Source organism: Penicillium atrosanguineum, assembly GCF_028827265.1.
Source record: "Penicillium atrosanguineum strain IBT 20685 chromosome Unknown utg000003l_segment0_segment0, whole genome shotgun sequence".
In the NCBI taxonomy this organism is placed as follows: Eukaryota; Fungi; Ascomycota; class Eurotiomycetes; order Eurotiales; family Aspergillaceae; genus Penicillium; species Penicillium atrosanguineum.
In genome coordinates, this window is record NW_026623135.1 from 690,621 (window position 1) to 715,226 (window position 24,606).

A 24,606-nucleotide genomic window follows, 5' to 3' on the forward strand; every position below is an offset into this window, starting at 1 on the left:
AGAGAATTGCTGAAAGGAACATAAAGCACATTTATCCCATTATTGAAACAACCCTAGAGACCACGATATCTTGAAAGTCCTTCAAGAGAAGCTTTCGCGTCACACACATGCACCTGCATGATGCATTGCAGCAAAAGGTTGATATATATGTGAGGCATCTTTGGAAGCATCTGGAACAATGTGTAAATATCTCAGGCCCAGGTATCTTCTAATTCTTATACATTGGGCTCTCCAGTACTCTCCTGTTGGATCATAGCCTGCGTCGTCGTGAAGAAGGGTTCCATAATCGGTACTCCAAGTGGCGGAACTAGCCAAACGTAGGGATGATCTGCATGCCAAGCCCACCTTAAAGTGCGAATTCGTCCGCTTGTCCGAGGCTTGAGGACATGTGAAATGGTACTTTCACTGTATCCACGGAAAGTATATGGAAGGATGCCTATATAAACGTCTTCTAGATGCATGAGGATATACCAAACCCCCAGAGCTTGGAAGGTAGCCCAGAGTGAAATGAACCGTGAAGATGCACCCCGTAGTTAGAACAGGGATTGCGCGATGTGACCCACATTTACTGTGAGCTAAGCACCTAGGCAATACCCCCTAGGTAGCTCTTGGCATGCTGTCGGACTTTTGAAAAGCCTCGGTCGCACCTTGACCGAGGAAATTTGAAGTTCCTTCATAGCTTCCTAAGTCAGGCAAAATCGCCTCAAATGCCACATTAAGTCAGACGAACTAAGGGGGTTCTCAGACACAATTCCGATCTCTACAGTAAGATTGATTCCCGAGGATACGGAACTAAACAGTTGGAGAGCTTGCCGGCTTCACATTTTTCCCCGCACGACCAAGTTCCCCAGATTCTCGTTAAGACTTTGAAGCCCCTTCCCCGTTCCCGGGACTCGCTTTTCCTTTTTCTGTTTCCGACAATTTCTTGATTCACATCCTCCTGTCTTCGTCAACCACGTCTAAATCTGACACGCATATTTTCCCACCTACCTAAAGTGACCAAAGCCACACACATTCCAGAATGGTGTTCTTGCCGGATAAAAAGTTTGGCGAGCTGGGCACAGTTCCAGACAGCATTCCTATCTGTGATTTCATGCTCGATGAGAAATATGGACGAGTGGCACACGACAAGTCGCGGGACCCCTACACTTGCGGATTGACCGGAAAGTCGTATTCGTCACGAGAGGTGGTCTCCCGTGTAGACCATATCGCCCGTGGCCTCGCAAAGGAGTTCGGGTGGAAGCCAAATCAGGGATCAGAATGGGACAAGACCATTGCCGTTTTCGCCCTCAACACAATAGATTCTTTGCCTTTCTTCTGGGCCACGCACCGGCTTGGTGGTGTTGTGTCTCCGGCCAATGCATCCTACTCTGCCGCTGAGTTGAAACACCAGATCTTGGACTCCAAGGCTAAGGCTCTCTTTACTTGTGTCCCGCTGCTTCCCGTCGCATTGGATGCTGCCGCTCAGGCCGGTCTGCCCAAGAGCAAGATCTATCTGATTGATGTACCGGATGTGATCCTTGGCGGCACAAAGCCCCCTACGGAGTACAAGACCGTTAATCAAATAGCCGAGGCTGGGAAGTCTCTTCCACCGTTGGAGGCGTTGAATTGGGGGCCTGGTGAGGGAGCGCGCCGCACCGCTTTCTTGTGCTACTCGAGTGGCACATCTGGCCTGCCGGTATTTTAAACCATTAGCTGCGCTATCGAGGCCTACTTCTAACAGAATTTGCTTATAGAAAGGAGTCATGATCTCTCACCGCAATGTCATCGCCAATACCATGCAAATCGCCGCCTTCGAAAAGAGTCACCGGGCGTCATCCAACAGCCCCCCTGAAGTCACCCTGGGTCTTTTGCCGCAGAGTCACATCTATGCCCTGGTGGTTATCTGCCACTCGGGTCCGTACCGGGGAGACCAGATTGTCGTTCTTCCTAAGTTTGAGCTGAAGTCTTACCTGACCTCCATCCAAAAATTCAAGATTTCATGTCTCATGCTGGTAAGCTTTATGACGGCACACTCGATGCCATCTACTAATTGCGCCACAGGTCCCCCCGATTATCATCAACATGTTGCGTTTGCAAGACGAGTGCTCCAAGTATGACTTGAGCTCTGTGACATCCCTATTCACAGGAGCTGCACCCCTTGGAATGGAGACCGCAACCGATTTCCTAAAGGTCTATCCCAATGTTCTCATTCGTCAAGGATACGGTAAGACAAGTCTTCCTCTATCTAAAAAGCACAAACTTATCATTCGTGCCAGGCCTAACGGAGACTTGCACTGTTGTATGCTCGACCCATCCCGATGATATATTGCTCGGCTCTTCTGGATGCCTAGTCCCAGGCTTCGAGGCACGCATCATGTCAGCGGAAGGCAAGGAGATCACAGCTTACGATACCCCGGGCGAGCTGGTGGTCCGATCCCCTAGTGTGGTGTTAGGCTATTTGAATAACGACAAGGCTACTAAAGAAACCTTTGAGGATGGTTGGATGCGCACCGGAGACGAGGCGGTCATCAAGCTTGGTCCCAATGGCACCGAGCACGTGTTCATTGTGGATCGCATCAAGGAACTGATCAAGGTTAAGGTTCGTTAACTTATAAATCTAGTATATCTTCGCACAATCCTGACTAACCGTTGATGAATAGGGTCTCCAAGTTGCACCCGCTGAGCTGGAAGCTCACCTTCTGACTCACCCCGCTGTTTCTGACTGTGCCGTGATTGCCATCCCCGACGATGCCGCTGGCGAGGTACCCAAGGCTATTGTGGTCAAGTCAGCCTCTGCAGGTCCAGATGATGAAGCTATTCAGTCTATTAAGAAGTTTGTCGAGGACCACAAGGCCCGGCACAAGTGGCTCAAGGGCGGTGTGAGGTTTATTGATGCCATTCCCAAGAGCCCAAGTGGTAAGATCTTGCGTCGTCTGCTACGGGACCAGGAGAAGGAGGCTCGGAGAAAGGCCGGTGCGAAGATTTAAGCTCTTAGAATTCTGTGCAAGCGTTCTCTCTTAGCAGTTATAGATTCTGCCCTTGATGACATATTTTTGTTGGCCGACATTACATTCAATTGGTACCTAGTAAAGTATATAACGATGAATATCTCAAGGATTTGAAGATCTCCAATCAAATTAATACATATTATTTGCAGTTGAAAGAGATGTATACTTCACTCGAGATGAGTGTGTTTGTAGTGTTTGTCTGCTGCGGGGATGCGGATTTCTAAGCGGGGGAGGTTGACAGAAAAAAAAAAGATCCAACTTCAGCTCGGTCATTCTTCCACGTTCTACTTTCAGACAGAGAGATACCCTTTTACTCTGTTCTTTTACTAGTTGACAAACCTATCTGAAGTGTCTGTCCACACATTCCCCCCCCAATCATCACCTACCTACATATCCGACAAGCTATACCTCACATCAACCTCGCCTCCAATTGGCATCTGCATAATGTCCGCCCAAGACCACCACCAGCAAAATGACGAGGACATGTTCGTTGGCGCCGACGAGGGTGAAGAAATTGTCAACGACGACGACCACCCAATGGAGTCCGACGGAGAAGAAGACCAGCAAATGACCTACGAACAAGAAATCTCTCTCCAGAACGACTCATCCGCACACTTCGACTCACACGACGACTCCGTTTTCTGTGTCGCACAACATCCCGTCCACAATAATATCGTCATCACCGGTGCCGGTGACGACCTCGCTTACATTTTCGACTCGACCCCCGCCGAGAAACCCCTTCTCCCTCGCAGCTACGAAGCAAACCCTCAGCCGCGGGAGCGCGAGGGCATTCAGGCTCTGGCTAAGCTGGATGGACACTCTGATACCGTTAACGCGGTGGCGTTTACCGAGCCGGCGGGTGAATACGTGCTGACGGCTGGCCTGGATGGCAAGCTGCGTGCTTGGCGGGACTCGACGCCCCAGAAGGCTGGGACTGCGTGGGAGTTTGTGGCTGAGGCTCAAGAAGTAGAGGAGATTAATTGGGTGGCCATTTGCCCTTATAGTGAGGGTAGTGAAGAGAAGCGCAATGTTGTTGCGTTGGGTGCCAATGATGGTAGTGCTTGGGTCTTCCGTATTGATCACACCGACTCCCAGCCTATTTCTATCATTCATTCATTCTTCCAGCACACTGCTTCTTGCACTGCTGGTGCCTGGACACCAGATGGAAACCTGCTTGCGACTGTCTCTGAGGACGGGAGCTTCTATGTCTATGATGTCTTTGGCGCTGCGGCGGCGGCTGGTATTTCTGGTTCGCCCGGAACCAACGCTGTTGTTGGTTTGACAGCCGAGGACCAGCGTTTTGCTGTTGAGGGCGGTCTGTACTCTGTTGCCGTTTCCCCGGGTGGTGGTATTGCCGCCGTGGGTGGTGCTGAGGGCCACATCCGGGTCGTCGGTCTTCCCCGTCTTGCGGGTGCTGCTGCGGGTGGCAAGGGCAAGGCAGCTCAATCTGCTACTGCCTCCGCCGCAGGTACTATCATTGCTGCGCTGCAGACCCAGTCAGACGGGATCGAGACTCTGTCTTTCTCTCAGCCCCCGATGACTCTGCTCGCTACTGGGTCCGTGGATGGCTCAATTGCTCTGTATGATGCCGCTCACCGATTTGCCGTTCGTCGTCATATCAAGGAAGCCCACGAGGGTAGTGCCGTGGTCAAGGTGGAGTTCCTGCAAAGTAAGGCACCGGCTCTTCCTCGCGCGGGTCCTGCCGGCCAGAACCTGCCCCGATCGTGGATGCTCACATCCGTTGGACTGGATGGTGTTGTTCGGAGATGGGATGCTCGTGGTGGTACCACCGCTGCCGCTCAGGGTTTGATGAAGGAGTGGAAGGGTCACATGGGCGTCTCCGAGAATGAAGAGGGCGAGCAGGCCGGTGGCATCATGGGCTTCGTGCAGGGCTTTGATGGAAAGCGCATTGTCACCGCTGGTGATGATGGCGTTACTCTGGTCTTCGAGGAGGATTAGAGTGTTGGTTGTATAGGACTTTGATGCGATTTTTATGATATCATGTTACACCCATAGAGGCAATGTTGCACGATTTAAGCCTTACAAGGAATTATTCTCAAAAATTGACGGATTCTTATGCCGCAAGTAATATTCCGTGCGATATAGAAAGGTTGTAGGTGGAACAGTAAAGAAACATCTGTAGTAATTGAACATGAACTATGTACATCCGACAATTCAACCTAAAGCGCCGCTGCAAGCCACGCCCTCGGCATGAGAAGCGGGCCACTCCGCTTCGACACGACAAGAGGGCTTCAAAGAGACGGAGCCGTAGCATTCAACGTCGAAATTCCGGGATTTTAGGTCTCCTGCTGAGATGGGACGAGTCTTGCTCGCCCATTGGGGTATCCGTCCTTCATTCGATTGTTTGTCGATCGGCCGCCTGACAAACTTCTCCTGCACACACAACATCTTAGTGGTGGGCCTCGCCATGAGCGTCACCGTGGTGGTGGTCATCCTTCATGAAGAAGTGCTCGTATGTGCAGTAGGCAGTGAAGGCGACAGTCGCGATGCCCAGACCGGGGAAGAGACCCTTGAAGCGGTTCCAGCGGGTAAAGGGGCCGGTATAGCGCCAGGCCTCGCTGTAGGACGGATTAGTACAGAGCGCAATTGGTCTCACGGCGGGGACAAATCAACGTACTTGCGAGCCCAGGGATCCCGCTTAGCGTAGACGGAAGACGGGGAGGCGGCGGCCTTGAACTGGCCGACATCAAAGCCGGTAGGGTTGCGGGCAGGCATTGTGACAGGAGACAAAGAGAACACGGAAAGAGAGCGAAGGCGAGGGCAATCGAAACGAGACAGAGGTCGAAAGACGTGAAGCCGGAGCGGTGCGCTTGGCAGAATAGTACCCACGCTAAACCCGATACGGCGAGCAGTTAGCTTTCCCGCCTTCGCGGATGAAACTGACGCCAACAACCAGCGCCAACCCGACAAGTTCACTTTCCACAATGCCACCTCCTGTAGGCAGATACGGGCCTTCGGGTCTCGGTGCTCCCTACACTTTGCAACAAACTCACCTTCAATCCCAACACCCCCACGCACAATCCGCCAACACCGCTCTACCTCCCCCTTCACTTGGTGGCCACCCTGGTTTCGCTGGAAACCCCAACACCAACATCAATCCTTTCCTATCCACTGCTGGTGTCACGAACGGTATGTCGATCGGTGGATTCGGCGGCGCGGCTGCAGATGGTGGTGGAACAGGACTTGCGAGCCATGCGGCGCAGATGGGCTTTGCGCGAGGAGCACAAATACAACAGCAGCAACTACACCAAGGACCCCTCGATTCAAAAGCTGGTGCTGCTAAGACCCGGATTCGTGATGTTTGGAAACATAACCTGGCACATGAGTTGGCTGTGTTGAGATCGTTGGTTGACAAATACCCGTACATCAGTATGGTAAGTGGGCGGGGTTAAATATCTACGAAATGAATGACACATTCACGTCGAGTTGATATTATCTTCACTCTAAACTAGTGATACTGACTAGTCCAAGGATACCGAGTTCCCAGGAATTGTCGCTCGACCGATCGGCTCGTTCACGAATAAAGCCGACTATCACTACCAGACCCTCCGATGCAATGTCGACCTCCTTAAGATGATTCAGCTGGGAATCACTTTGTTCAACGCCGACGGAGAAGTTCCCCCGGCCACCGCCACGGAAGTTAATGGACAACCGTACGGCAATGCGATGGCACCAGCTCCTTGTACGTGGCAGTTCAACTTCCGGTTCTCGTTGGAAGGGGATATGTATGCGCAGGAGTCCACAGCCATGCTTGCCAAGTCTGGAGTTGATTTTGCTATGCACGATAAGAATGGAATTGATCCCTTTGAGTTTGGATCACTGCTGATCAGCTCTGGTCTTGTGCTGCTGGATGACGTTCACTGGGTTTCTTTCCATTCTGGTTACGACTTTGGCTACCTCATGAAGATCATGCTCTGCTCGCAATTGCCTGAGAACGAGGAGGAGTTCCACAAGCTTCTGACTATCTTCTTCCCATCGCTCTATGACATTAAGTATCTCATGAAGCATGCAAGCCGCAACCAGGCTGTCAATGACTCGCCCCTCACCCCGGCCGCTGCACAGATTCTCTCCAACTTGGGTCAAAAATCCGGCTTGGGGGATGTCGCGGAGGAGCTTGGTGTCAAGCGTATCGGTATTGCCCACCAAGCTGGATCCGATTCATTGGTGACAGGCGAAATCTACTGGAAGATGCGCCAATTGATTTTTGGCGGCTCAATTGACGAGAGCAAGTACTCCGGCCAGATCTGGGGTCTCAACGGCCAAATGCCGGCAATGTCGTACCACATGGCTCAACAAACACCTAACCTGAACGGAGCCACCATCTACTCCGCAGTCGGCACACCCGGTACTCCTAACACCGGTATGGGCACCGGCGCTCACACTCCTCACGGCTACGGCACACCAGGCGGATACCAAACCAGCAAGGCATGAGACGTGTGAAGGAGACCGCAAGAGTATGATACGATATGATGCATGTACATATGCGCGAGGGCTCTCGTGCTGGATTTCTCGTTCGCCATTGTCTTCCTATCGCTTTGCATGAGTTTGCGTAACCGCGTGGCTCTCTTCGTCTGAGGTGTTGGGGGGGGGGGGCAGTGGGAGGTGTACGGTGTTCTTTATGATTTTGGCTGGTATTTGAATTCATCTCGCGAGGCGTTCGGGCTCAACGGCCTTTTTGCCTTTCTGCTTTGGTCGCGTTCTATACTTAGAGGTAGACGGGCTCAGGGGGTTTCTCTTATGTACAGCGAACTTTCGATTTTGATCATTCCTACACGCCTAAGGTGTAAACTTGTATCTTCAAATAATCTACCATCTACCATTAGTTATTCATAGTGACAAGTAAGTGGTTACCTGATTGAGAAGCGATATGCGAAGTACCCAAGCCGTGACACACTCCATGAATAAACGTAACGAGTTCTGGGGAATGCGAGAGGCGCAAGTATCCAGTTACCTGTTTGGGATTGCCCTAAACCCGAACAGGAAAAGGGATCCGGCCTCCGCAATCCACGTTATCGGAGTTATCTAATCGACTCCATCGCGATAGCTGGGTGCTTCATGAGGGGTCCTACATCACAATTGATTTAAATATCCCTGTGCAGCCCTGTCTTGCATTCTTTAAGCTCGAGGCTGTTCCCGTGGTTACTTCAACGGCTCCTATATACCCAGGGCCCTCCTCTATACATCCACCGTTCAATCGATGCTTCAATAAGAACCACCAAGATACATCGGAATGGTTCTCGACCGACTCCAGCAGCTGGCCCATCAGGTCACCGCGACGGCAGCGCCGCCGCATCCTTTTGACCCTCTCTCAGCTGCAGAGATTGACGCCGCTGTCGCGCTCGTTCGCAAGGAACATGGCTCGCTCAACTTCAATGCGGTCACTCTATATGAGCCACGCAAGACCGAGATGCTGGCTTGGCTAGCGAATCCGGAGAAGGTGCCTCGTCCTGCTCGTGCTGCTGATGTTGTTGTCATCGCGCCGGGGGGAAAGGTATATGACGGTGTTGTGAACTTGGACCAGAAGAAGATCGTCGAGTGGAATCACACTCCCAATGTGCAGCCGCTTATCACAATGGAGGATTTGCAAGAAGTGGAACATATCGTGCGCAAGGACCCCAAGGTTATTGAGCAGTGTGGGATTGTTGGAATCCCGCCGGAAGATATGCACAAGGTGTACTGTGATCGTGAGTAAACGAAAATGGGATTCGGATCAATATCACCCTTGCTAACTTATCTCAGCGTGGACAATCGGCTATGATGAGCGTTTCGGCACTGGAGTCCGGCTGCAGCAAGCCCTCATGTACTATCGACCTCACGTTGACGACTCCCAATATACCTTCCCGCTGGACTTCTGTCCCATCTACAACGCAGAGACCAAGCAGATCATTCACATCGATGTGCCACCAGTACGGAGACAAGTCAACAAGGCCTCACCGAACAACTATCATGTCGCTGCTATCGAGAAGGAAGGCGGCTACCGCACCGATATTAAGCCTATCCACATTACGCAACCCGAAGGGGTCTCTTTCCAGATCAAGGGCCGCGAAATCGAATGGCAGAACTGGAACATTCACGTTGGTTTCAACTACCGTGAGGGTATTGTCTTGAACAACATTAGCTTCAATGACAAGGGCAATGTTCGACCCATCTTCTACCGACTTTCCCTCGCGGAGATGGTTGTTCCCTACGGAAACCCTGAGCACCCTCATCAGCGCAAGCATGCCTTTGATTTGGGCGAGTACGGTGGTGGATATATGACCAACAGTCTATCCCTTGGCTGTGACTGCAAAGGTGCTATTCACTATATGGACGCAGACTTTGTCAACCGTGCCGGAGCATCCACCACTATCAAGAACGCAATCTGCATTCACGAGGAGGATGCTGGCATCCTCTTCAAACACACCGACTTCCGCGATGATTCTGTCGTCGTCACTCGAGGCCGAAAGCTGATTGTCTCGCACATCTTTACTGCTGCAAACTACGAGTACTGCGTGTACTGGATCTTCCATCAAGACGGAACCGTCCAGCTAGAGGTCAAGCTGACCGGCATCTTGAACACCTACGCCATGAACCCAGGTGAGGACACCAAGGGCTGGGGCACTGAGGTCTACCCAGGCGTCAACGCACACAACCATCAGCACCTGTTCTGTCTGCGTGTTGATCCTAATATCGACGGCTCAGACAATACAGTCTTCCAAGTCGACGCGGTCCAAGGCCCCGGAGAAGTCGGCAGCACTGAGAACAAATACGGCAACGCTTTCTACGCCAAGAAGACCAAGTTCACAACTCCACTCGAAGCAATGTCCGATTATGACGGATCAACAAGCCGCACCTGGGAAATGTCAAACACCAACAAACTGAACCCATACAGCAAGAAACCTGTCTGCTACAAGCTTGTCAGCCGTGAGGTCCCACCCCTCCTCCCCAAAGAAGGCGGTCTCGTCTGGAAGCGCGCTGGCTTCGCCCGCCACGCAGTGCACGTCACAAAGTACTCTGACGAAGAAATCCACCCCGCTGGCCGCCATGTCCCCCAGACATCTGGTGAGCCCTCGGCTGGTCTCCCTCAGTGGATTGAAGCCGCTGGGCCGAATTGCTCGATTGATAACACTGATGTCGTCTTATGGCATACTTTTGGCTTGACGCATTTCCCTGCGCCGGAGGATTACCCTATTATGCCTGCCGAGCCAATGACTTTATTGTTAAGGCCTCGTAACTTCTTTGATCGGAACCCTGCGCTTGATGTGCCGCCGAGTTATTCTCGTACGCCTTCGCAGATCGCGGCTGGGTCGAGTGCTTGTGCTTGTAAGAAGAGTGATGGGTCGAGCGTGCTTGTTTGAAGGCTGCATGAAGAAGGCTTCAGAATTCAAATTTCCAAGATTGATATGTATGAGCATTTCACTTCATTTAATCAAGCAATTATTTTCGAATGCAATTCTTATAGATTTTCCCTTGTCCTCCCCGTATTGTTGTATCTATCTAGAGCAAATAGTAGATCCTAATTTCTGCAGTACTCAATCCCAATTGCTGTCTTCAATCTCTATATAAACCCGGGCACCATATGTACGCATTCAAAATATCATCTCACGGGCAGAGCTTATTTAGCCTTTGCACATCTCAATCATGATATCACCTTGTGGCGGAACACTGGTGATATTGAATGGATCCAAAATCTCATACTTACAACCGTCAAGCTCAACTTTTGAATGCTTGAGCAAGGCAAAGATCCAGCATTTGAGTTCTGTTCCTCAATTAGCAACAACACGAGGTAGAAGATAAGAAAGTTTTTTATACCCATTACAGCAAGAATGCGCCCCGGGCAAGCCCATCTCCCGAGCCCAAAGGCGAGGTATCCAGAACCAGTCATGGCAGCTGTCTTTCCGGATCCAATCCATCGCTCTCCATTGAAATTTTCTGGGTCGGTGACGAACTCTGGGGATCGATATGACAAGTGGGTGACTGGGAATATGAGGGATCCTGTTGATAAATAACTCATTAGCTGACATGTATATATGCATAACTCAAAGACGGGATAATGTGTCGACCTTTGGGAATGATATAACCACCAATCTCGATGTCACGAATCGGCGCCCGCACAAGATTGACGATGTCACCTTTCATTCGAAGAACCTCACGGATGAAAGAGTCAGTCCTGACTGCATCATGCATTGTTTGTACGTCCACAACAGGATTTGTACAACTCATTCCCCGGGATCTTAGAATAGAAGAGACTTCTTCACGGAGATCATCTTGACAGTCTGGACGCATTCCAAGGTAGAAGGTGACCCAAATCATTATCGTTGCTCTGATATAATTAGTTTCAGTAATGAAGTCTCGGGGTGGGGAAACAAACGTTTGGTGTAAACTGGCGAACAAAAAGGTCAGGATCAAGACCATAATCCACATTCTCGTGCGAAGTGATAGCTGGCCGTCTGGTGAGGCGTAGGCTTGAACGAGGTATCCAATAAGGCTATCATCCTAATCCTCACGTCAGGATTACTACTTTAATGACAAAACCCGGTTCTTACTATACCTTCTTTCCCGGAGACTTTGAAATTTCGGAAATATCCGTCCACAGCGTTCGTGTGAATGTGAACCCAATATGAAGCGGAATCCGGAATAGAATAATCTTGACCCATGTCAGAGGCTTCCATAGCCAAGGCGCTTTGCGCCCCAGGAAGGACATATTTTGGTAGATTCCCAAGAGCTCGGCAATGTCTTCAGCCAGATCCACAACCGACTTCACATTTTTGGGGTTGCCGTATTTCTAGTTAGAGATAAGCTATAATCCTCTCAGATTATGGAATAACTGACCTGTCCAAAAAAAATACAAATAGTCGCCTCTGCCATGATAGCTTGTACCTGGTGTTGAAGCTCGACGGGCCTTCCAGGCTGGGAATTTTCGACCATTCCACACACTCCTTTCTCGAAAATAGGCCAAACTGGGACTTTTAGTATGCTTGAAAGGGTTCGAGCAGGATAGGTGTAGTCTGACTCACTTTCCGGCACAACTTTCTGCACTTGTTGAGCGACGAAGCCTCGTGCGTAGGTATCCATATCATGGAAGAATGTCCCATCGTGGAGATCATTGACCCATGTAAGTCCGAAGAACTTGATAACGTTAACCTCGATTCTTTCTCTCAGGAAAGATACCCCACCTTCGCCATCCCGCTCTCAAAGCTAAAATAGCTTTCATCCGTAAGAATGCGCGGTGTGAATTCATTGGATGTTAAGAAAAGTCTCTTTTTCCAGTCAGCACTGTTATTCATTGTGACTCGTATGACATACATGACCATTGCGTTGAATCTGAATGACTGGTCCATGTTGCTTTAATGCCCTTGCAATACACTCTAATGGGGTGTGTTGAAGTTCGTATTCCTGGCGCATGTTAAAATTGTGTCAAAGTTTTACCTCCCGTTAACGTCGCATTAATTTACCGTAAGAGGAACGAAAGGAGGAAGAGCCGCCTTGGGAACCTGTGGTCATAACTTGTTATCATTCCAAGCCTTTTGGCTATCCAATTTGGCGCATGTACCTTGGAATTATGCAGAATTTTCCAAAAGAGTGAAACTGCGGCAAGCAGAATACAGCCAATGATAATAGGCCCGTGGGTGACAAGCATATTGAAGCGGGCGTTGATTGGAGCAGGCTTGCAAAATACTTCACTGAGGAAGCAGGGGCATTCTGAAGTAAATATAGGCGCTTTGATTTATTTTCTCAAGTCTGAAGCCTGTGGACCCGTGATTGGAAGAACTTGTCGTGAGTACCGTACGGATCACTACCCGAGATCATTATGATCCACTCTTTGATGGAAAACCCTTACGTGAGACCTGACGGCAACTATTCACATGGCCATTAAGTTCCATGTAACACAGAGGCAGTATCTACCTCCTTTGGGACAAGCATGGGTTGCGTGGGCACTATATTATGATTATCATTGGCCGCTCATAACGACCCTCGCGGCAGCATCGGAACTTGTGAACTAGCGGGGCACGCAAGAGGCTCTGGTATCAGATCTATGGGATGCATACGATCGTACTTTAGCTGGAGCCCCGTGCGGCCTATTCGGCCTTGGCCCAAGTGAGACGGCTGGTAACGTGGTTCTTCCTTTCAAGACCTAACATTATGGACAGGGACTCGTTGAGCTAGAGAAAATACATTTCGTATTTCCTCGGAGCTATGTCCGAGTTGTTCAACCAAAAGAGTGATCGATCTACGGATCAAAGCCCTTCGAGATCTGATTTTTCCCGTTCATGCGCCAATGTGCGAGTCAAGCCTATGTGGGAAGGACTTCCAATCAAGGGATATGTATGGACGCCACTTGCAACCATCTCGATTCCACGTGAACCACACTTCGCGTCGGTGACGGCACGCTTTTCCATCCCGCGACGTGCGCCATTCGTCCGAATACCTTTTTGCCAACGTCCAAAATAGGCTAGTGATTCTCATTTTCACTTTCTCGTGTCTTAGGATTAGCGTCATATGAACACAATAACGCGCACGCTTCAAGGCTGTGGTTTCTCGCCGCTTATGCCGAGGCATTTCGAGGAGAGAGGAATGTTCAGGGTCGATTGAGCATCGAGGTGAGGTCATGAAGCCCACCAGAAGTTTAACACCGTTTATTTACCCCGCCACTGCGCCAAGACGTAAGGGACTAACTTTCCACTTTCCTTCGTCATTCCACTTTCGGGATTTGCTCTGCTCTCTGGTAACAGCTTCATCAAATCACTACTTCGAAGGTTGGTTGGCCCTAGTGAAAAGCGATAGGGCTTTTCTTCGATTCCAACTTCGGGATTTGCATTCAGCACCAGTTAGCACCCAAAATCACCCAAAATACATCAATCTACTCCTTATATGCCATTGTTTGAATCTGTTTCCAGGCCCAGATCCAACCTAGCTGAAACAAGCAAGGGGCATGGGATGGGTTTTGACGCGTGGGGTAGAAGCAGCGGAAGCTCACATCCGCGCAATCAGCCATGCAGTCAACGGATAGCCCGACAATTCTCCGATAATATTTCATGCATGTCTGTCTAATATAGCGGTGAGCAATTAGTCGTTTTCTAAGTCGCTATTTGAAGCATGCCCTAGTGCTTGTTTCGCCATGTCCGCGGTGGATGTGACCGGGGCCCCAGGAGATCCAGGGTCAGACCCTAGGCCGATGGCTTCTTGTCTCTTATCCATTTTGACGTTATATTCAACTAGGTTTTCAGAATGTACCTGTCCCTGACCCTTCCGATCCATGTGTGTCACGAGTCTTTTGTGATTTGATATCGACGAAGACTAGATTGCATGATAGTCACAACATATATTGACAGGGCTTGAAATAAATTTAGACTATTAATGGAGTATGTCTGTTATTCTTCAACGCCATGCAGGAAGCCTCCGGGTCGCCGTGGGACAAGGGTTTGCTCCTGTGTCGTAGTTTCTGAAGTCCGGGTCGTCAATTTTGTTCTTTTTCTTTGTTTCCAGGTCCATCCAAACGTAAGCCAAGAGCTCCAATGTGCCAGAGTATCTACTGATTGCAGAAAGAACTGCAAATGCTACCGTCACTCCTCTACTAAATCCTCTAGGCCTTGACTAGTATGACATGGTGGCAGGCGAAGGTAAGAATGAAATATAACCGCAAAAGTTGTCGCGACTAGATGTGTATGGTGTAGGCAAAACGAGCAACGAGTTGATGAAGAAGAGATGAAGACAATGCGCGTGTTAATTTGGCATGAATCTACAACTAGGACATTTGAGGGATTGAAGGTTGGGAACTCGATATATTTGAGATGGTTTCCTAAGACAACTTTGGGAGTAGCTAGGTGGAACTCAACGGTGATCCACCAGTAAATCAGAAGGTCTTGGCGGCTACCGAAGCTTCCGTTTTTAGACGTGAGTGCTCAGAATAGGTCTAGTATCAAACTCACTATTCCTAGTGTGGCTTTAGAGATCCCTTTGCATGAGCTCACGCCTTCCTCGGATTGTTCTCATTTTCCAAGTGGGCAGCACTGATAATCAAGTCCTGAGGTCATCATCAGAAGCCTAATGTTTAGTTTTTGTCTCAGCCCCTCTTGATTTTTAGTTGCGCCGATTCACTTTGGGCCACCCAGTCTTCCGTATCGTTTACCCTCTGCACTTCTACTTCCAGGACATCCTTCATCAGTCTTTCCCCACTTCTCGGATTAGGCGTAGATACATAGCAGAAGATCGTACTCGCCTTCAGCAACAAGTCTCTCGCGACCTTGAAAATCATAGAAACGATCAGATGTAAAACAGAGAGAGAGAGAGAGAGAGAGAGGAGAAAAAGGAAAGAAAAAGAAAAGTAAAAGAAAGGAAGAAATCCCCCAAGCCCAGGATTTGAACCTGGATTCTCCCGGGTCCCGATCACGGGCCTATACCGTAGTACGCCAATACCTTGGTATCTCCAGGGGTGTTGCCATTACACCAGCTTGGGTTCTCAAAAATGAAAGCCAAGGGAAGTCGATGATATGCCTACTTTTCACTTTTTTAATGTTCCTATTGCGAGTGTCATTTGCTGTTGATCTGCGTATAGTGATGCCATTCCCATGTGTTCTTGGGATGGCTATAGTATCGGGACTAGACGATGATAGCAACTTTCTGATCGTACATTCTTATTGCTGTGTATCTATATTTTTCACGTATTATCCAGGCTTGAAATGATCCCATATGCAAATAATGCCAAAACCTGGTATCTTATTCACGACCTGGGTAGGGGCCTCCAGTTGTCCAGCCGGATTCTCTAGTCCAATTGAAGTCTTGTACTAGGTAGCTTCGGGGACTACCATGGACGCGACTTCTTAAACAGGTTTAGCAATACACGTACGTATTGAATCTAAGATTATGTCAGCCAGAATTTGTCGAGACTCTTGTCATATTATGTGCATGTGTAATTGTTCAAGAAAAAAAAAATCCAGATACCGACGTCGGAGCGTATGCGTTTCCGCGCTAAGATATATAATCCCAAGCCCTGAAGAACAGTGATCTGGACCCATTTAGCCGCCAGTCTGCCCAATTGAATCACACAGACCATCCCCACCGCGCGCCACATCAAAATTTTTACATTTTGCTCCATAGAGGCAAACATCCACCAACAATCATCCAATAATCCGATATGGTGTAGTGGCTAACATCGCCGTCTCTCACACGGCAGCCGGGGGTTCGATTCCCCCTATCGGAGCATCATTCACCAATCCGATATGGTGTAGTGGCTAACATCGCCGTCTCTCACACGGCAGCCGGGGGTTCGATTCCCCCTATCGGAGTCGAATGATTCATTTTTTGCTCTTTTCATGTTTGGTTTGGGTATGGGAATGCCTAGGGAATTTGGAATCGTTACTTTTTGGTGGGTTGTGGGGACTTGTGGTGGTTGGATGGCAATGTGGATATAGTGAGCCAAAGAAGTATGGGAGGAAAAGAACTGCCAGCGGGCGAGTGAAACAAAGCTACAAAGCTACTAAAAGTGGTTTACACCTGCATGATTGTATTGGCCGTCTTTGTGATAGAAAATGTATCTCTAGCACGAAGAAGTGGTGTATATTGACTTCTATCAACCAAGTGGTTTTATTGATGGTAAGATCAATTGTGTTGGCAATAAGAAGTAAAAACAAATAGTTAAGCAAGCCGCAAAAGAAGTGCACCAAGAAAAGGGTTGATTCTGAAATCTATAAATCAATTCCCCATGATGATAAAATCAAATCAAAGAACCAATATAATTCGCCCACATAACGCCATAAACAATAAGAGGGAATCGTCAAGTCTGGCAACCCAGCACACATGCAGAAACCAACAAAAATCACACAATGACCCTGAGCACAACCCTAAGCCCGCTTCAAAGCAGCCTCGACATCATCCAAAAGCGCCACAAGCTCCTTCCCTCCCTCACTAACCCTGCCCTCAATCTCCAACCCCTTAAGCACAAACGACTTGGCCTCTCCATACCGACTCATTTCAGCAAGACACTTACCAACGCGCCACCACGCCTTGACATTCCCGACAGGCTTTGAATCAACACTCGACTTCGCATCAATGAATCCCTCCGGCCACGCCTGCATCGCCATGTGTGCCTGCGCACGGTTTCCAAAGAGACCAGCCAATTCCTCCCGGGCGAGGGTAACGGGCTCCCAACCAGGTCGCGAGAGAGCCATATCAATGGCATAAGTGTACAGGCGTACGGCTTCGACGTGGTTACCCTTGCGGTAGGTTGCGTTGGCGCTGTCGCGGAGTTTGGTGATTTGGGCGCTGCGCTTTGGGTTGACGGGGAGAGGGGGCGGAGGGATGCCTGCGGGTCCTTCTATGGAGAGGAAAGAGCGGTGCAGGTCATTTAGTTCTTGGAGCTCGGCATTGATGGCGGTTATTTGGGTGGGTGTATAGGCGGATGATTGGGGGAGGGAGATGGATTTGGTTTGCGGGTCGATGTGGAGGGGGTATTGGTTGAAGATGTCGATTTCACTCATGATTGCGGTGGGTGGACTTTGGTGTCCGGGGCGTTTCGTGGTGGGAGATTGCTTGGAGGTGTTAGTTTGTTGCGGACTCGTGTAGAAGGCCGAGGTTGGGAGCGGCGAATGGTTGTCTTTAAACGGGGAGGGACTAGTGCATACCGATGGAATAAAATAATTCGGAAGAAGAATTCCCTGAAAGCAAACTTCACTTGATCGGTAGGGGTATCTGTCAAAGTGGAAGTGGACTGTCATGCGGCGAGAGAGCAAGCTGTCCAGAACTACGCCGACACGGAAGGCGGTGGCAGAACAATTAGATCCAGGCACAGAGCTACAAGTTACAAGTACACGAATACAAAACAGAAACCGGGGTATCAATGATATGAGTTATTCAAAGTCTATTTGCCTACATTCAAGTCCAAAGTACAGTTGTCGTGACAGGAGCCCCATGAACAGTAACCCAGACATGATCCCCAAGAGGGGAAAAAAAAGAAAAAAAAAAAACAAACTATGCGCCTGCCAACACCGCTCCGTGGTCATGTCCAGGACACCACAAAGCAGGGTGACCCGGTTGTTTTAGGGTATTCGTAGCCGGCATCAAGCCTCCACAGTCCTTCTAAGGCTTCCATCATACACATTCAACCCTCTATACTCGTCCATACCCGCTCATTGTGGATGAGTTATAGTCCGGATGGGCGGATCCGTAATCGGACGGGGTATATGGGACGTTGTGCTGGCCGTGTGCACCGCCGTAGCCTGTGCTATTGAAGTCGTGAAGAACGCCCCCGGGCGCAGGGGCTGTGGGGTCATAGGCACCGTGCATCGCCGACCGGTTGCCTAGGTCATCCACCTCGCTCTGTTGCAACAGAGCGTAATCCTCATCTTGGTCACCACGGGAGGAGGCGGCACCCATACCGGCCCGGCCGGAACGGAAGTCATCCTCGTCCTCCTCGAAGTCGTGGGCTGGGTTCGAATTGAAGGCGGCCTTGGACTGGGCGGCAAAGGTCGGGTCAGACACGGCGTCGGGGAGGGTGCCGGTGCGGCGGAAGTGCATCACGTTGCGGAAGGACATCCATGCTGTGATGGCGAAGAGAAGGCTACGGTTGTTTTAATGTCAAAAAAGCTGCTATGCCGTCAGGTTAAAGGGACCACGTACAAGATAACAACCCCGATAATGGTCGTCGCCGTGCTGATGTTGCACTTGGCTTCATTACCGTACGCCCAATTGGCACAGCCAGAGCCACTGCTGGAGGTTGTGGCGCTCTTGGAGCTCGTGGTGGTGGTGGTAGCGCGTTTGCTCGAGGTCGTGGAACTCGAGGAGCTGGAGTCCTTGTCGCTGCTGGAAGACTTTCCGATGGACTTTCCTTGAGCAACATATGAAGCGAGACACACCCATGCCGCGAACCAGAAAACAGCATAGATAGCATCGACCGTAGCGAAGGCGTAGACGTTTCCGAAACGACGGGCACGAGGCCACATGGGCACGGCAGCTAGATAAATCAAGGCGGGCATACTGACCCAGCACTGGGGAGGTTATGTTAGCTGCAAGGTTCCCCCAGATCTAGAATCCCACAAGTCCACGAGGGCACTCACCAGGATCCAGTAATAGACGGTGCGGCCATCGATGCCATCACCCTTTGTCCAAATCGCGATCGTCAATGCCCAGGCAAGGAAGATGATAAACGCCTGGGCGAAATGGATGAGGTTCTTTGTCCGCCCCAGGTTTCCACCCGATAGTCGTGGGATTTGCAGTGCCATACTGGGAGATGAGGACTGCAAGGGTGTTTCAACCCTTCAGGATATCACCCGAAAAGGGGGCAGGATTGTCGCAGGATCACGAGGGAGAGGAGAAAAAGAGCTTGAGACTCGGTCGGACACACTCAGGAATGCGCAGATATGTGACAGGAGAAAGCCGGGGACTGGGAGACTTTGCGATCGAGGGACGCGTAGGCTGTGCGAGCGTTTCTTGGCTGCGTTGTCAGTCTCGTAAGTGCAGTGCCTCAAGTACCACTTTTGCAATGTTTGTTAAGATGTTTCAGAGTGAGGTTGTTGAAAGTGGGTTGACGTAGGGAATGGGAGGATTCCAAACGAAACTATTGTATCTAGCGTTTTACTCCTCACACGGCCACGATCGCCCAGGCGACAGCCCGTCGTTTCTATTTTGGGCGTCGTCAGCCACGGTGGAGTACACGTACCGCCTTTCTCTGACGGCGCCGACTATCGTCATCAAACAAATTAATGCTTTATTGGGCTCCACAAACTTCCTGTCTGGGCTAAGATCTTTCGTGGTTTGTATACACGAGAAAAGACGGCACACGTAAGGTGACAGAGTTATAAAATATCCCGAAAAGTAGCGTCAAAACCAACGCACCATACTGTTATCGTAATTCATAGAGTCGTGTTTCATAGAAGAATCAATCATCAAAACAACCAGCCAGACCTGCTGCCCGAGTTTGCTTCACCAACATCCATATTTCCCGCAGTGGCTGGTAAACATGCACATGCCACCACCAGGGAACGGGATCAAGATATGAGAACTGTGGATCCATCCAGAAAAGGAACGGCACAAGTTTTGCTTCAAGAGATATGATCGCTTCTTTGACAGTATCAAGTGACAGGAACCATGGGAGTAGATGGGCCACAAACTTGTTATCCAGTAGGGACAGCCTCGGAGGCTTGTTGGGCGATAAGGTCGCCATCACCTTCCAAGCGGGAGGCTCAGTTGGTGCCGAGTCGAAGGCCGCAAGATAACCAGAGATAGGACATGGTGCATCGCGCAACAGATTGTCAAAAGCTGCAGCTCCTGAAATACAATCTGCGATGTGGATGGTATGGCGAACGGACGAAACATCGAACTCCTCATCGACCAGCAGCCGAACTGAAAGATGACCGGTCATCCGTGGACCTCCTTTGCTTGCCAAAGTCCGCATGAGACGATGGATAGCAGCGGCCAGCGCTTCGTCGAGTCTCGAGGCACCCCAGTGAGGAGATCGAGTATCCGCGAGTCGGACCTTGATGGCATGAACATGGCCTCGTACGACCAACAGGTCTGCGAAGAACTCTCCTAGTCTACTTTGTTGCTGCAAGATCCAAGGATGTTCCTTGGAGATTTTGATCTCGCTAATCTCCGAGTACGTCTTACTGAGGGTACGCTTCGGCAGAGAGACGGCTGCTTCACTTCCACCCGAGCTGAGGCGATAAGACTTGGTCGGAGTGCGGTTCAAGATTCTGTGGATAGAGTCGCGTGACTGCACTTGGTGATGCTCCAGTACGGGAAGATCCCGTTCCACTAAGAACTGCTTGAATGAATCCGGGTGAACAAAGCATGAGATTAGTTCGGTATCAAATGCAATGCATTTGCAGAGGGTCCGGCTCTCGATGACCTGTCGAGCCGTGGCATCTTCGATGGCAGTTGCCTTGGGCGAGCACGGAATCCAGAGGTCAATCTTCTCGCGGTGGATGATCTCCAGGACTTTTGAAATATAGTGGTCACTGGGAACCTGGTAGAATGCGACCAGTGCCTTGGACATGCTCCCGCCTGATCGAATTGGAAGACCAAGATCGACGACATCTGCACCCACTACGCGGTGGCCTTCAGCCTTCCATGCTCGCGCAAGGGCCAGGCCGTGCGATGTACCGATTCCCGTGATCAGCATCGTCTTGGGGTAGAGCTGTTCATTTTTCGATGCTGGCTGGCGCCGATCGGCGGGGCGCAGTCGGGAGAGCAAGACCGCCACCAGCAAGATCGTATTATCCATGAAAAGCAGTGAGAAAGAGACTGCAATGCGAAACAGGTGCCCCAAGGCGCTGCGCAGACCCTCAACCGAGGTTGACGCTCGGAGAGTCTTCATGGGATTCGTAGGGAGATGAAGTCGTCGCATCGTGAAGACTGCCATGAGAAAGACAACTCCGGGCAATCAACCAGGACGAAGAAGAGGGCAAAACCCAAGGCGAGAAGGTACTGACGAGATGGAATGCAGGAAGGCGCGATGGCGCGAACCGGGAGGGGCGATCGGCACCTGCAGATCGACGAACCGATGAGCGTCTGTGACTGTGTACCTATCAAGGGTCTAGTGCGAAGCTTTGACACTTCTTGTCATTACTAGGGACTATGTATAGTAAACCGCGTATTCGGCACTGAGTCTGTTCCCAGCCATCAAGCGATCACGGTGGGGATCGGATTTTCGATCAGATCGCACTCGGTGAATTCGGGGCTGATTGCCTGAATCACTAGCTCCGCACGATGTCCGATTCTCCGATACAGGTATTCAGCGCATAAATGCCGTGACAGCGTGTCTGCCAATGAAAGGAAGTTTTCGGGCGCACCCGAGCTCCGTTAAGTATTTAGCCCCGAGAGTGCCTTCGGGTTCGGGACCACCTGGGTCGTTGCTTAGCTATATAGAGTCCACTACCCGTCCCTGACATTCTTTTCTGCGGATTGAAGCTGTGTGCATGCTATTATATTTACTCGGACACATACTTGTGCACCCCGTCTCTCATCTACCACTTATCGGGACTTTTATACTTCCCCGCATTCAAAATGGCTGCACGTCAAAGATCGCCTTCTGCTCACGCCCGTCCCGGGGAGCGCTCTGTGCGTCCCACCTGCTGGAACCAGCGAATTACATAAAACTGACATTCTTATTCATTATAGCGGGAGGAAGGCCGTGAGATGAAGCTTTTGCACTTCATTTATGACCAGCCGAACATAGATGACATCCGCGGACACCCCCAGAAGGTGCTTGATCTGATGGACCAGTTTGAGGAAGAATACCATATGATGACCGTCGGAGGACCAAAAGGAAAGATTGTCAAGGATTTGATCGCTGAGTCTAAGCCGAAGACAATGATTGAACTTGGCTGCTACGTTGGATATTCCGCCATCATGTTCGGCGACGCCGTGCGCCAGAATGGAGGCGAGCGCTATCTGAGTCTTGAACTGAACCCCGAATGGACTGCTATTGCCAATATGCTCATCGAGCTGGCTGGTCTCCGTGATTTCGTGCGTGTCATTGTTGGCCGCAGTGATGTCTCGCTTGACAAATTGTTCAAGAGTGGCCAAGTGAAGAAAATTGAGCTAATGTTCATCGACCACTACAAGCCTGCGTACACCACAGACGTCAAGCTGTGTGAGTATCACGGAATGATCCAGCCTGGCACGATCCTGGCTGCTGACAATGTCCTGTATCCGGGCAACCCGCCCTACTTGGAATACATCCGAAGCACCGTCGAGCAGAAGCGGGAGGCGGCTAAGACTGGCCCTGTGAAGGAATACAACACCGTGGGGATGAGGGAGCGCACTATTCAGTCCTTTATGCCCGAGAATGACGTGCCCGCCTTTGAAACAGTGGGCAACCCCAACCTCGTGTACAAGAGCGAGCTATGCCAGCCCGAAGGCGAAAGAGTGAGTCACCGGGAATTTTCCTTAATCCCACCGTATCTCCATCCGGTTACTAATTAGAATAACAGGATGCCGTTGAAGTGTCACGATGCGTTGAAATCCAGGAAGCATAGACCAGCCAAAGTCTCCAGATGACGGATAGTGGGGGGGGCGGGGGGCTTCAGCGTAGGCCAAGCCATTGCCAAAGGTCTAGACAGCATGTAGAAATTGCAGAAATTGCAGAAATTGCCAATTGCTTAACAATCAATTCCAATCCCGGGGAAACCCTCACAAGAGCACTGGGGTGACAGTGGCCCGTAAAGATGAGCAAGCCGAGAAAACATCGTCACGGGCCGAATGAGGCGGAGGCGGCATTTGGCAGATTCGGAAATGCCCCGCCGTAACCAAAGGTTGCCGTCGCCAGGACCTTCCCCCGCATCGGCGCGCGAAATCCGTGGAAGCACTATAAAGCGCGTCCTCCCCTGGAATTGCATCCTACCCATCCTACCATCTATACTTCAATCATGGCCTCCAAGACTTACAACGTCGGCGTAATCGGCTACGGCTTCAGTGCCAAGATCTTTCACATTCCCTTCGTGGAGCAGATCCCCGAGCTCAAGCTTTACGCCATCGTGCAGCGCACTCCAAAGGCCGGCGATGATGCGGAGAAGGACCACCCTGGTGTCAAGTCGTGCCGTACTGCGGATGACATGGTCAAGGACCCCGCAGTCGACATCGTGATCGTGACCACTGCCCCGGACTCGCACTTCGACCTGTGCAAGCTTGCCCTGGAAGCTGGCAAGCACGGTACGTACCGGAAATTCCGAAGCAAATACGACCATTACTGATACATCTACTCTGTAGTCGTCTGCGAGAAGCCCTTTACCCCCACCCACAAGGAAGCCGAGGAGCTCGTCGCCATCGCCGACAAGCAGAACAAGCTTCTGGCCGTGTACCAAAGTACGTCATCCCACACTGCACCACCTCTATAGCCATCGAAGACCCTTCTAACATTGCCCCTCTACAGACCGCCGCTGGGACGCCGACTTCGTGACCCTCTCCAAGCTTGTCAAGAACGGTTCGCTCGGCCGCATCTCCGAGTTCGAGACTCACTTTGACCGTCACCGCCCCGAGGAGCCCGCCGCCGAGTCTCACAAGTGGAAGAACAAGGTCATCCCCGGTGGCTCAGCCATCTACGACCTAGGTACCCACCTTCTAGACCAAGCCGTGCACCTCCTCGGCCTCCCCAAGCGTGTGACAGCCTTCATCGGCTCCGCCCGCGCCAGCAACAGCACCGGATTCGAAGACTCCTTCACCGTCCTGCTCCACTACCCGGACAACCTGATGGTCACCGCCAAGGCGACCGTCGTCAGCCCCGAAGACGAGCAGCTTCGCTTCTGGGTCCGCGGCGAGAAGGGCAGCTTCAAGAAGTTCCACCTCGATATCCAAGAAGACCAGCTCAAGGCTGGTGTTATGCCCCAGGATAATGGCTATGGTCGTGAGCCCAGCGAGCGATACGGTACCCTGACGACCATCCAGGATGGAAAGCCTGTTAAGGAGGTTGTTCCTACCGTTGAGCCCCCTACTTATACCGAGTACTACCGCAAGCTTGTTCGCGCTCTTGGTGGCGAGGGTGATTTGCCCGCCAGTGGCGCTGAGGCTAGTCAGGTTATTCGGTTGATTGAGTTGGCTCGTGAGAGCTCCAAGACTGGCCGGACTTTGGATGTTTAGATTGGATCTATATGTAAAATGATGATGATTATGATTAGCGATAGGA

General features: G+C 50.8%; 11 protein-coding genes across 11 annotated transcripts; 6 read left to right on the plus strand and 5 right to left on the minus strand.

The window, feature by feature from the left end:
- Positions 1–1,021: 1,021 nt before the first annotated feature.
- On the plus strand, positions 1,022–2,969 carry N7443_003667 (acyl--CoA ligase; the record flags this gene model as incomplete). The annotated part of the gene is made up of 5 exons (XM_056883723.1): positions 1,022–1,678; positions 1,737–1,994; positions 2,044–2,206; positions 2,259–2,581; positions 2,643–2,969. The coding sequence occupies 5 exons, from the start codon at positions 1,022–1,024 to the stop codon at positions 2,967–2,969; spliced, it is 1,728 nt and encodes a 575-aa protein (XP_056742001.1).
- A 465-nt stretch (positions 2,970–3,434) lies between these two features.
- On the plus strand, positions 3,435–4,949 carry N7443_003668 (WD40 repeat domain-containing protein; the record flags this gene model as incomplete). The annotated part of the gene is made up of 1 exon (XM_056883724.1): positions 3,435–4,949. The coding sequence occupies one exon, from the start codon at positions 3,435–3,437 to the stop codon at positions 4,947–4,949; it is 1,515 nt and encodes a 504-aa protein (XP_056742002.1).
- Positions 4,950–5,400: 451 nt separating this feature from the next.
- Positions 5,401–5,726, minus strand: N7443_003669 (NADH dehydrogenase [ubiquinone] 1 beta subcomplex subunit 3; the record flags this gene model as incomplete). The annotated part of the gene is made up of 2 exons (XM_056883725.1): positions 5,401–5,569; positions 5,629–5,726. 2 exons carry the CDS (start codon positions 5,724–5,726, stop codon positions 5,401–5,403), a joined length of 267 nt encoding a protein of 88 aa, XP_056742003.1.
- A 209-nt stretch (positions 5,727–5,935) lies between these two features.
- On the plus strand, positions 5,936–7,442 carry N7443_003670 (CCR4-NOT core DEDD family RNase subunit POP2; the record flags this gene model as incomplete). The annotated part of the gene is made up of 2 exons (XM_056883726.1): positions 5,936–6,385; positions 6,483–7,442. The coding sequence occupies 2 exons, from the start codon at positions 5,936–5,938 to the stop codon at positions 7,440–7,442; spliced, it is 1,410 nt and encodes a 469-aa protein (XP_056742004.1).
- Positions 7,443–8,241: 799 nt separating this feature from the next.
- On the plus strand, positions 8,242–10,348 carry N7443_003671 (peroxisomal copper amine oxidase; the record flags this gene model as incomplete). The annotated part of the gene is made up of 2 exons (XM_056883727.1): positions 8,242–8,695; positions 8,751–10,348. The coding sequence occupies 2 exons, from the start codon at positions 8,242–8,244 to the stop codon at positions 10,346–10,348; spliced, it is 2,052 nt and encodes a 683-aa protein (XP_056742005.1).
- A 261-nt stretch (positions 10,349–10,609) lies between these two features.
- Positions 10,610–12,630, minus strand: N7443_003672 (Type I Iterative PKS; the record flags this gene model as incomplete). Its single annotated transcript, XM_056883728.1, has 11 exons — positions 10,610–10,749; positions 10,803–10,985; positions 11,054–11,313; positions 11,362–11,486; positions 11,542–11,775; positions 11,823–11,950; positions 12,008–12,119; positions 12,167–12,250; positions 12,297–12,386; positions 12,446–12,484; positions 12,544–12,630. 11 exons carry the CDS (start codon positions 12,628–12,630, stop codon positions 10,610–10,612), a joined length of 1,482 nt encoding a protein of 493 aa, XP_056742006.1.
- Positions 12,631–16,831: 4,201 nt separating this feature from the next.
- N7443_003673 (uncharacterized protein) lies at positions 16,832–17,467 on the minus strand (the record flags this gene model as incomplete). Its single annotated transcript, XM_056883729.1, has 1 exon — positions 16,832–17,467. One exon carries the CDS (start codon positions 17,465–17,467, stop codon positions 16,832–16,834), a length of 636 nt encoding a protein of 211 aa, XP_056742007.1.
- A 628-nt stretch (positions 17,468–18,095) lies between these two features.
- N7443_003674 (uncharacterized protein) lies at positions 18,096–19,207 on the minus strand (the record flags this gene model as incomplete). Its single annotated transcript, XM_056883730.1, has 3 exons — positions 18,096–18,546; positions 18,606–18,973; positions 19,043–19,207. The coding sequence occupies 3 exons, from the start codon at positions 19,205–19,207 to the stop codon at positions 18,096–18,098; spliced, it is 984 nt and encodes a 327-aa protein (XP_056742008.1).
- Positions 19,208–19,863: 656 nt separating this feature from the next.
- N7443_003675 (uncharacterized protein) lies at positions 19,864–21,330 on the minus strand (the record flags this gene model as incomplete). The annotated part of the gene is made up of 1 exon (XM_056883731.1): positions 19,864–21,330. One exon carries the CDS (start codon positions 21,328–21,330, stop codon positions 19,864–19,866), a length of 1,467 nt encoding a protein of 488 aa, XP_056742009.1.
- Positions 21,331–21,989: 659 nt separating this feature from the next.
- N7443_003676 (O-methyltransferase) lies at positions 21,990–22,963 on the plus strand (the record flags this gene model as incomplete). Its single annotated transcript, XM_056883732.1, has 3 exons — positions 21,990–22,043; positions 22,104–22,853; positions 22,919–22,963. The coding sequence occupies 3 exons, from the start codon at positions 21,990–21,992 to the stop codon at positions 22,961–22,963; spliced, it is 849 nt and encodes a 282-aa protein (XP_056742010.1).
- A 390-nt stretch (positions 22,964–23,353) lies between these two features.
- Positions 23,354–24,560, plus strand: N7443_003677 (putative NAD binding Rossmann fold oxidoreductase; the record flags this gene model as incomplete). Its single annotated transcript, XM_056883733.1, has 3 exons — positions 23,354–23,636; positions 23,694–23,789; positions 23,857–24,560. 3 exons carry the CDS (start codon positions 23,354–23,356, stop codon positions 24,558–24,560), a joined length of 1,083 nt encoding a protein of 360 aa, XP_056742011.1.
- Between the last annotated feature and the right edge of the window lie 46 nt (positions 24,561–24,606).